General features: G+C 43.2%; 1 protein-coding gene across 1 annotated transcript in view; it reads right to left on the bottom strand.

The window, feature by feature from the left end:
* Positions 1-383: 383 nt before the first annotated feature.
* Positions 384-10,345, bottom strand: part of PIGK (phosphatidylinositol glycan anchor biosynthesis class K) — a gene marked incomplete at its 5' end in the record, with an annotated part of 178,743 nt that continues 168,781 nt past the window's right edge. Inside the window, one exon of the mRNA XM_019528326.1 lies at positions 384-1,611. Within this exon, the coding sequence (XP_019383871.1) occupies positions 1,495-1,611 (117 nt within the window). The remainder of the gene's footprint in view (positions 1,612-10,345) is intronic.

The following is a 10,345-nucleotide window of genomic DNA, read 5'->3' on the forward strand; positions in this document are numbered from 1 at the left end:
CATGTTCTCCCCTAGTGCACAGTAAATAGGGTGACTTATGCCAACTTGGGAGTAAATTTGATACCTGCAGCAAGCAGGTATCAAATTTATGCCTGATTAGATACTGCTCAATAATGCACATATGGATGGGTGCCTTACTGCACAGTAACACTGTGAGTGACGGCTAACTTGGGACTAATTTTAGTCCCAAGCCAGTCCACACACAGTGTTAATGCACTTTAACACCTGCATATGTAGATGCCAGCCTATTCCCACTTACTGCACAGTAAATTATTGTGCAATAACTTTAAGTCAGCATAAATGCATGTGTAGACACATCTGCTATATTGGAGATGTGACTATAAACAATTCTTGATGACTTCAGAGATTTACATCTAAGACTATTCACTGCATGTATACCTAATCTTTATTTGTCATATAGGGCACAATCCAAAAGCATACAGGGAAAGCACCTTCAGAAATCTCTCATCTGACACTTGTACATGAACAGATTTGTTCTTTCTGTCGCTCAACACAGGTAAGATATAAGAACAAAACCCACTCGGCATACATTCATCAACAGATATCTAACATGAAAAAAAATCGATGTCACAATAGAATTTACAAGACATAAATGATAATACTAATTTCCAAGTGTTTGAAATCATTGACTACAATAATACAATTTATAACAATTTTTAATCCCTGATGCCAAAGTAAATTTTCCATTATGCAAAGACTCAGTTTACTGAAAGCATTGGAAGCCTCCTTCAATGGGGTTTAAAAGACAATCTTGCAAGGTCTATGAATACTATTTAATAAACATGGGGAAGTCAAGCTTTAAACATTCTGGCTTCCTTTTCTCTATATAGATTCAGTGACGTCATCATTAGCCATATTTTTGCATCCCATTCTAATGACTCATAGAATCCCAGGCCTAGAATTGCCCTTGGAAAAAGGGCTAATGTAAAGGTTTTCATTTGACAGACAAAAGTCACTATTTTTCTACAGTCTTGTTATATCTGTTGAGAACATTCAATGTTATGGGAGAAGTTCGCAGAGTGACTTAAGTTTTTATTGATAAAATGACACCTGAAATAAAGTTCTTCATACTGTCTAGACCTTCATTCTAGTGAGATGATAAATATTTCTAAGATTTACTTAGAGGTATAAAATCTGCCAGTGTTACAATTTGTAATTAGTTTTAAAGTTCCTGCCAATGTCTTTAGGGTTTCCCCTCTTGTTTTTTGAATGCAGGGAATGAAATATTGCTCAGAAACAGGATTAAAATATGTTTAAAAAAGCCACAGTATAAAATTATTTAATGGTATACCCATTTGTCAGGCTCTCACAGAAAGAAGGGAAGATGACCAACATCAAAAGAACATCTAGATACGAGGTTTTCAACACTATTTTTCACTACAAACAGACAAAATGCACAAAAAAAGAAACTTTGATGACACCAATTTTCATTCAAGGTTGCAGTCAGTGCAATCATCTTGGTTGCTCAGAAACCTAAAAGATGTGTTTCATGTGCTTGATTCCATATGTTTTAAAGAAAACCATGATAATCAATGCCCAGAGTCCTAGAATAAAACCTCCAGGAGGATGCCAGTCTTTCTGTTTTGGTTTCTGTAAAATAAGAATAAAATAATTATGATGTGTCATGTTAAATCTTCATTAAATTTATGCACGGGGGTGGGGAAATCATGGCATTATTAAAAAAAAAAAAGACAAGAAGCACCTCTTCACAAAGCCAATACCCAACAAAGTCAAATGCTCATCTTTTGAATGGGTCTAAATGTACATGGGGTGGGGAAAATAATTACACAGCCAAAAGGAGGATGGGAGTATATTATACTATGTGAGAGTAATTTTCACTGTAAACCTCAATTTTCTTGTTTATGTAACTCTTCAGAAGAACAGTCTTCCCACATTTGCCTAAAGACAATTTCTCAGGCAAAACATGACATTTTATTGGAAAAAGTTGGCAAAATATTGTTGAATTTTTTTTAAGTAGTCAACTATTCCGAAGTGTGAAAGTTAAAAAGAAGGTTGGCTTTTTTAGTATCCAAGAAATTCACAGATGCTCATTCTGTTTTGAATTATTAATACTTAGTTATTACGATATATAAATGATAAGTATGTTTTAATGAATCTTATAACACACAATAAGATTACATACAACCCATAAGTTTTTCCAGAATTTATGCTGCAATGCTTCAAAGTGCCTTTGCTTGACTGAGCCATTGTGAACTTGGCCATTCTGGAAATATCTCCCGTTGTTCTACTTCTTTGCCCTCAATCTTTTTATCTGCAGCCAAGTGAAATGCATCAAGATCTGCTAGGCCCCTTAGGTAAAATAAAACTCCTATCCCTTCTGCTGTCTCCCCAGCTCCACACCACTTTTAAATCTTGCATATTCAGTGCGAAATGAATTCTGGAGGGCATAGTCACTGAGTGCCCAAAAGAGAACTTTAACATCTCCGGCAGACGCAATTAAAAGCTATGCAAATGCAACATTTTTGTTGAAAACATAAATTGAAGACAAGGAAATCAAAGCTTCCATTCTTAGAAGAAGCATAACTCAGCTCCTATTTCACAAAACAGGAGTAGATTTAACATTGTACACGGTAACGCACACACACACACAAGCAAGGAGTTACAGTTGCTAAAACAAAAAAAATAAAGGCATGCAGCTAAAATTAGTATGAAAGAAGGGGTCAAATTTATGTATAGCTCATCTGGGCCAAATACGCAAGTCCTTACTTACTTTTGTACTCATTTCCTACTGAAACTCTACTTGTTTTGCTCTCCTACACCTTTGTGTAAAAACAGCCTACAGGGCCATTTTGCTTTTTGTAGTGGTTCAGTCAAATTCAAACAAAGTTGTACCATGGTCAAGCGGACAAATATTATGAAGACAGAATACTGTACAGATACAACTTCTCCACAAAACTAGTTAAGGGAAGCTTCCCTTTTTCAACGAAACGTACCAGGTGGCTAAGGAACTTTAAAGCAATAGGAGCAGTTTGCAGCATCTGTTCTGCTGTTCAGCTTTCCTGTCAACAAAAAAACGATGCTTTTGGATTTCTCAGCCTCCATATTTTGGGACACGCTAGATAGATTTTCCTAACTAGAGAAAGTTTCTTGATAAGTACAATACTTAATTTTTAAAAACACAGCGGACAAAGGACTTGAAAAAACAAACAAAAATAACAGTAACAATTCCATGAAACATTACTGAATTTATTTTCCCTGCTGGGAAAAGGAAAGAACTAGGATTATAATTTACATTAATAACAACAAAGCTGAAGATTTTAACAGAGAAGTATATACACCATTAAATTTCCTAAGAAACTGTCATTAACATAAAATGTATGCAATGTTGACAATTCACCACTTCATTGATATTCACAACCACACACCTCCATGTAAACATCTCAGGAAATCAACTCTAAATGTGCAAAGCTGCCAACATACCTCAGTTCTCAGAGTAACGGCTCTCCACACAAAGGAACTTTCTCGTTTAAATTCTCCTAATTAACCCACAACTTCGTATGCATATTGCAGTGCTCGTTTCATCAATCTCTTTGTACTATCAATCTTTCTTTTCTTGGATCTGAGACAAATCCTTACCACAAAGTGGCACCTGACCCTTCTAGACAAATGACTTCAATTTGCAGTCAGTGACACTAAAAGCCTCTCTCTTCTATTTTGTATAGAACACATAATTTAATTTCTTTAAAGAATTTATATGAATAAATATTTATAAGGTGATCTATGAGTATGGTTTTACATTTTGTCATACTGTATATGGAAGCCTCCTCCATGAAATTCCATGAGAAAACGGAGTCTGCTACAGTAATGCTTTTATATTTTAATTCAAGGACGCACAAATAGCCTATGTAAAGCCATGGACTGCAGGTTTAAAATGTACTGGATATATTATTGATGAAAAGACTAAAGCAGAAAAAAGAAAAGTGAAGCTACATGCTCACTTATCTCAAAAATAAGTGTAACCTGATGAAGGGAATTGCAGACTGAAAACTACACAAGGGCTACTGAGCCAGCACCACCTTCAGTACAACCAGCCTAAAAGTGATGGACAGTGGAAATCACTTAAGATACCCATGGATAAGGTTGGCAGACATTTACGTTATGCAAATGGTATCAGCCATTTGCCAAGTCCCATTGATATCAATACTGAAGACTTAAGCCAATTTATGCACAGCTGCTAATTTATACCTACAGCTGTCAACACCTCATTAAGGCCCATTACAGTATTACTTGCATGTCCTTTGCCTTTAATAAAAGCACTGAAAAGTGACAGCATATACTCAACTTTCAGGGCTACCAGTAGCATAGAAGAGAGAATAGGATGGGCTGGAAAATTAACCATCTACCTGGAAGACTTACAAAAAACTCGTATTCTTGTCTCAGACCACCACAGCTACCAAGTACACCCCTAACCAGCTACCTGGCACTTTAGGCAATTTTCTGTTTGCCAAACAAGCCGAACATATGAGACTTAGACTGTGTTGTAGATCAAACCAAGAACCCAGAGCCACCCACCCCAAAAAGATTTACATTAATTTTCTAACCCTAAATCTAAACCTCAAAAAAAAGTTTATCACTGCTTTAAAATGTGATAGATATCTACTTCCCTAAGTTATTGACCAACATGATCTTGGGTCCTTCTGGGCTGAAATTCTTGCCCCAAAGTCGTCAATGCAATTTTGCCAACAACGTTAACAGGGTTATTTCACTGCTGGTTTCTGTGTCAAAAAGTGAGAGAGAACAAAGGGGTTTAGATAGGAGAGGTTCTTGAGTGGATTTTAATTTAAAGATCAGTTTCATGTAAATTAGGGGCCTAAACTTCAGTAATATTTTAGCAGGTTTAAAAACTCTAATAAAGATGCATCAAACCCATTTCTAATGCTGTTCAACGCTATGTATTACTGAGGGATATACTATGCATGTGTTTGAATGCATTTTGATTTCAATATATGTACCCTTGTATTAAAGTTGAGAGCAAGCAGAAAAAATACCCCAGGGAGAACACCCACAAGATTCAAACTAAATGGAAACAAATTAAAAAACCCTTAGAAAATGTTAGTCATATCAAACCCTGATATAACTAGCAGATTATTCCCACTAATGCCTATTCATAAAAGTAACCATTTTTATTCAGAGAAACTGTCTCTCTCCCCCAACATACTATGTTCACACAGATCTCTCTCACAATACATGAAAGCTGCATACTAAGAATTCAGCTATAATTTGCCTATAAAAATTGCAAACAATCAATTTATGTACTAAAAATAATGATACAGAAAGAAGTTAATACGGTACAGCTTACAGGGAAAACTTTTTCTTCTGTTTTGTTTGTTTCATTTTTTCTTTAAAACACAAAACACCAAGTACTTCGGGGCACTGGCACAAAAACCTATAATCTCCACTTTTCAGATGTCAGGGATTTGAATAATTATGTGAATGTTACAGTAATCAATATGTTAAGTGCTGGAAAACATGCTGCTTAATTTCAGTCATAAATGCTATAATATCTTAAGTGAATTGGGAGAAAGAGGAGTCAGAAATTATTTGCATATGGCAAACAGGTGTACAGGGAGGAGTGGATAATTAGATGTCCCACTGCCAAAAAGCCACATTTTAATCTTTTTTACCAAGAACATGTCTGCAGAGTCTCTCCTGACCTAGTTACACCAGTAAAACCCCCCAAATGGAAACACAGGACATGCCAGCATGGAAGGCGGGGAGTGTCTGCTGATACAACACCATTTCCCCACATAAACAATACTTCCCTGAAAAGGGAATTTAATCTGTCAGAACAGTTGAATCAATACCAAGGCTTTAGCTCGTGCAGACAAAACCATAGGGTTGGAAGGGATCTCAAGAGGTCAGCTAGTCCAACGCCCTGCTAGAGCAATACCATCCCCAACTATATTATCCCAGTCAAGGCTTTGTCTACCTACGTCTTAAAAACCTCCAAGGATGGAGATTCCACAACCTCTCCAGGCTACCTGCTCCAGTGTTTTACTACCATCCTAGCGAGAAAGTTTTTTCCTAATGTCTAACCTAAACTTCCCTTGCTGCAACTTGAGACCCCTGCTCCTTGTTCTGTCATTTGCCACCACTGAGAGCAGTCCAGCTCCATCTTCTTTGAAACCACTCTTCAAGTAGTTGAAGGCTGTTTGTTAATAAATCCCCTCCTCAGTCTTCTCTTCTCCAGACTCAATAACTCCAGTCCCCTCAGCTGCTCCTCATAAGTTATGTTTCCAGCCTTCTGACCATTTTTGTTGTTCTCTCCTGGACTGCGGCGGGAAAGTCATGATCCCCAGCCCTCTCACCAACTGGTCCACATCTCTTCTGTAGTGGGGAACCAAAAACTGGACATAGCACTCCAGATGTCACCTCACCCATAGGCAACTGGTAGGAGGGAGATGGGGGTACTTGCAGTCTCTGACATGGCTGTCCCCGCTTCTGACAGCTTCTGTGGGTGCTCGCCATCCCCATCCCTGCTGCTGACACTGGCTTCTGTGGGTGCCCCACAAGACTCAGGAGGCATCAGTTGCCCATGATCTCACCCGTGCCAAATAGAGGGGAATCACTTCCCCCAATCTGCTGGCAACACTCCTACTAATGCAGCCCAACTTACTGTTAGCCTTCGTTGCAGCAAGGGCACTGTTGGCTCATATTCAGCTCATAGTCCACTATAACCTCCAGGCCTTTTTCTGCAGAGCTGCTGCTTCGCCAGTCAGTCCCCAGTGTGTACCAGTGCAGGGGATTCTTCCATCCTTAGTGCAGAACTCCACACTTGTCCTTAGTGAACTTCTTGAGATTTCTCTTGGTCCCATCCTCCAATTTGTCTAGATCTCTCTGAATCCTAGCCCTGCCCCTCCAGCATATCTAGTAGTTCCCCCAGTTTGGGGTCATCCGCAAACTTGCTGAGGGTTCACTCCATCCCATCTTCCAGATTGCTGAAGACGACATTGAATAAAACCGGCCCCAGGACTGACCCCATGGGGCACTCCACTTGCCAACTACACATCGAGCTATTGATTACTATCTCTTTAGCCCAACCATGCAGCCAGTTTTCTATCTGCTTTAGTGTACTCATCCAACCCATACTTCCTTACCTTTCTTGCAAGAACACTGTGGGAGACCACATCGGAAGCCTTGGTAAAGTCAAGATACATCATATGTACTGCTCTCTCTGCCTTCATCTGACTGGCTCTGTGGATGCAATCGGGCTGGTCGGGCATGACTTGCCCTTGGTGAATCCATACCAACTGTTCGAAATCACCTTCTGCTCCAAATGCTGAGAAATGGATTCCTGAGGATCTGCTCCATGATTTTTCCAAGGGCTGAGGTGGGGCTGACCAGTCTGTAGTTCCCTAAATGCTCCTTCTTTCTTTTCTGAAAGACAGGCACTATATTAGCCCTTTTCAATCACCTGGGACCTTTCCCAATTGCCATGAGTTTTCAAAGATAATGGAAAGCAGCTCTGCAATCATATTGGCCAACTGCCTTAGCACCTCTGGAGGCACTGCATCTAGCCCTACGGACATGTACACATTCAGCTTTTTCTAAATAGTCCCTAACCTGTTCTGTCACCACTGTTGGCTGCTTACCTCTCACCCAGTACGGTGTTTCCTGGTGCAGTAGTCTGGTAGCTGCTTTTGACTGTGAAGGCAGGCCTTTTCCACATCATCTGTCCCTATGTTGCCTCTCCCATTCAGTAAGGGACCCACACTTTCCTTGGTCTTCCTCTTGTTGCTGACATACTTGTAGAAACCTTTCTTGCTAAGCTTTACATCTCTTGCTAGCTGCAACTCCAAATGCATTTTGGCCTTCCTGATTTCTTCCCTGCATGTCTGAGCAATACCCTTATACTCCTTCCTAGTCATTTCTCCAAGTTTCCACTTCTTGTAAGCTTCCTTTTTGCATTTTAGCTCACTGAAGAGTTTTCTGCTAAGCCAACCTGGTCTTCTGTCATATTTGCTAGTGTTCCTGAGCATCGAGGTGATTCATTCTTGTGCCCTTTGTAAGGTTTCTTTAAAGTACAACCAGCTCTCTTGGACTCCCTTTCTCCCCTCAAACTCACCTCCCATCAGTTCCCTGAGTGAGTTAAAGTCTGCTTTTCTGAAGTCCAGGCTCCTTACTCTGCTACTCTCCTCTTCCTTCCTTTCCTTAGGATTCTGATGCAATCATCTCATGGTCACTGTTGCCCAATTAGCCAGCCACTTCCACATTCCCCACCAATTCTTCCCTATTTGTGAGCAGCAGATCAAAATGAGGATGGTTTCTAGTTGACCTCTCCAGCACTTGCACCAAGAAGTTCTCCCTAACACTCTCCAAAAACTTCCTGGATTGCCTGTGCACTGCTGTATTGCCCTCCCAGCAAATGTCAAGGTGACCGAAGTCCCCCATGAGAACCAGGACCTGTGTTCTGGAAACTTCTGCTACGTGTTTGAAGAAAGCCTCAAGCACCTCATCCTCCTGGTCTGGTGGTCTATAGCAGATACCCACCACAGCATCACCCTTGTTGCTCTCCTCTCTGACGCTAACCCAGAGACTATCTCCAGTTACATACTGTACCTCTGAGCAATCATATAGCTTTTTACATAGAAATTCCTCCTCCTTTTCTCTCCTGCTTGTCCTTCCTGAACATTTTATACCCATCCATGACTCCACCTGAGCCACTGTCCCCTTCAATTTTGCAACTAGAGTCCAATAGTCATTTCTGATCTGCAAAGGGTCCCATCTAGCAGTATCATTGGTGTCCACATGGTTGATCATCATAGGTAGCAGTCAGAGGGCCGGATGACTCTGAGTAATACTTCCATGACATGTCGGATCCAGACTCCAGGCAAGCAGTAGACCTCCTGAGACAACAGCTCAGATGGGCAGATGGATGTCTCTGTCCACCACAACAAGAAGTCACCAACCACCACCACCTATTGCTTCCTCCTGGTGACAGTGGTCTTGATCCTCCCAACCTTGGGGAGGCCTGCCCTGGCCTTTTCCGCTGACAGAACATGCTCTTTGTCATCTGTTGCTAGGGCTCCATATTTGTTCTCTAGCCAAACTGCTGCAGTTGGAGATGAAGACTTCTGCTTGCTGCCAAAGGTCACAAGCTTCGAGCTTCTACCTTCCTGAGACTCCATGCCCTCCTTCCTTCTCCAGCACCACATCTCATAGTCCTTCCTCCGCAGTCCTAGAGATCTCCTTCAGCACTGAATCAATTAATTTCTCATGACAGAGGATGCTTTGGAGCCTCGCCACCTCCTCCTGTAGCTATCTTAGGCCATCACCAGGAGGTACCACTTACATCACAGGCACTCCCCAGGCTCCTTTCCTGCTCATTCCCAGTGAAGAGGAAAGTGGCCCTTCCCCACCCCATGGCCTGCGTTCTCTGCTGCAGCCACTCGCAGCCCATGCGGGGCTGTCCGGAGCAGGCACAGGCAGCCCCACATGGGCTGCAAGAGGCTGCAGCGCAGGGCACCAGCCATGGAGCAGTCGAGGGGCCGCTTTCCCCTGTGCACCACCTTGTAACCCAGCCCCACTACCAGCCTGGGCCCTGCACGGGCTCCGGGCTCACTTGTTGGGACTGCACATGGCGACAGCAGTTGTGGGCCCTCTGCTTGCCACACCGGGCAGTGTTTGCCACTGCCACCTCTGGGCTGCCCAGCACGCGAGCTATGGATGGGCAGCAGCAGCCAATACCGCCCGGCATGGCATGTGAGGGGGCTGCAGCTGCTGCTGCCACGATGTTCAGCCCTGATGGGTGAGCCCAGAGCCGGCACGGAGCCCAGGCTGGCAGCAGGGCTGGGTTACAAGCTGGTGCTGAGCGTGGGGAAAAGAGCCCCTCACTCACCCCATGCCCAGTGCCCCATGCTGCAGCCACTTGCAGTCCATGTGGGGCTACCTGTGCCTGTACAGGACAGCCCCACATGGGCTGGAAGTGCCTGCAACAGGGAGCGCTGGCCATGGTGAGGGGCTGCTTTTCCCTACGCTCAGCACCAGCTTCTTCCCTGCTGGCAAGCACGGGGTCGGGGCTGTGCGCTGCCCCCCACCTGTACCAAGGGGCTGGGGGGCACTGGGAGTGAGTGGGTGGGAAGCTAGCAGGAGCACGGGGCCCGCACCAGTGTCCTGGGGCCAGTGCCAGTGGGGCCCAGAGCAGGGTGGCAGGAGCACAGGGTCCCATCCGGCAGGGGCTCTATGGAGCTGGGCCAGCCTCCCCCTCTTCCTGCTGGTGCAGCCCAGCCTGGCTCCACAGACCCCTGCCAGCCTGTGCCCCACTTTGGGCCCCACCGGTGCTGGCCTGGGACATGGGACCAAT

The sequence above is a fragment of the Gavialis gangeticus genome, unplaced genomic scaffold (assembly GCF_001723915.1).
Source record: "Gavialis gangeticus isolate Ggan-Ray unplaced genomic scaffold, GavGan_comp1, whole genome shotgun sequence".
NCBI lineage: Eukaryota > Metazoa > Chordata > Crocodylia > Gavialidae > Gavialis > Gavialis gangeticus.